The 962-nt window shown below is 36.7% G+C and overlaps 1 protein-coding gene across 1 annotated transcript; it reads right to left on the bottom strand.

The window, feature by feature from the left end:
* Window positions 1-404: 404 nt before the first annotated feature.
* LOC133676060 (uncharacterized) lies at window positions 405-722 on the bottom strand. Its single transcript, XM_062097634.1, has one exon. The coding sequence runs from the start codon at window positions 720-722 to the stop codon at window positions 405-407; it is 318 nt and encodes a 105-aa protein (XP_061953618.1).
* Between the last annotated feature and the right edge of the window lie 240 nt (window positions 723-962).

Below are 962 nucleotides of genomic sequence, written 5' to 3'. Positions count from 1 at the left end.
AATTGCGCAATTTTCCAGGCTTTGACAGGAGCTTATGCTTGCTGAATATTTCTGTAAAGCTTTCAAATGTTGAACTCTGGGTTTTGGTGATTTTCATTTAACTGGACATGACTCTAAAAGTCATGTGAGAGTTGCATGAATGTTATGTTCTCTCAATCTTGCGTCCTGGATCAATCAGTTCAATTTCATTTTATTTTCTTGGCGTTCATGTTTTCAAAGTGAAATGCTTTCTCAAGATGTATTCAAAGTGCATGGTTGTACTTCATTATAATTTTTACATATCACAAGAGAATTGAGCTATAACAGCAGGTACAACTAGTGTTACATACACTAATTATTTCTATACGAAGAATAATATCAGCAGCAATGCATATTATGTCTTAGACATGGCTAGTCCTGCATGTCTAGACGGCCTCTCCACTTGCTTCTGTGACATTGATTTCAACTTCTTGAAGAAGTTTAAGAATATCCTCCCTTTTTTCGGACAGTGCCTCCATCTTGGCGTCGAGCTTCTGTAGCTTGGCCCTTAGCTTCGCAGGGTCCTTCTTATCTTCAGGGTTCTTGTTCTTCTTCCCCTTCTCACCATCTTCTTTATCCTCTTTATCTTTACTTTCCTTGTCTTTCTTCTTCCTGTCTTTGGTTTTCTCCTCTCCCTTCTCTTCTTTCTCGTCGTTACCCTTTTCATGCTTCTCTTTTTTCTCTGCTCCTTCATTCTCTCCCATATTTAATTTGATGTAACTACAATTAAATCACAGAACAACCTTAACCATGTTCTTAAATCCCAAAAATGTTGGACTATTTATACCCTAATCCTCACACTATTTTGGTGTTACAGTGACAATTTTCTATTCATAGACATGCATGTAGCGTTTGTTTTAGCGAAAATTAAGAATATCCACTAGATTTTGCTATTTATTCTCAACCTAAGGACCTAGTCTATGTATAGTGTTTTCAATCCCAAT

This window comes from Populus nigra, chromosome 16, assembly GCF_951802175.1.
Source record: "Populus nigra chromosome 16, ddPopNigr1.1, whole genome shotgun sequence".
Classification (NCBI taxonomy): Eukaryota; Viridiplantae; Streptophyta; class Magnoliopsida; order Malpighiales; family Salicaceae; genus Populus; species Populus nigra.
The sequence above is the reverse complement of the archived record's forward strand: the minus strand, read 5'-3'. Positions and strand labels throughout refer to the sequence as shown.

Excerpts from the sequence above, each read along its gene's own strand:
- LOC133676060 (XM_062097634.1), bottom strand. The coding sequence starts at position 722 with ATGGGAGAGAATGAAGGAGCAGAGAAAAAAGAGAAGCATGAAAAGGGT.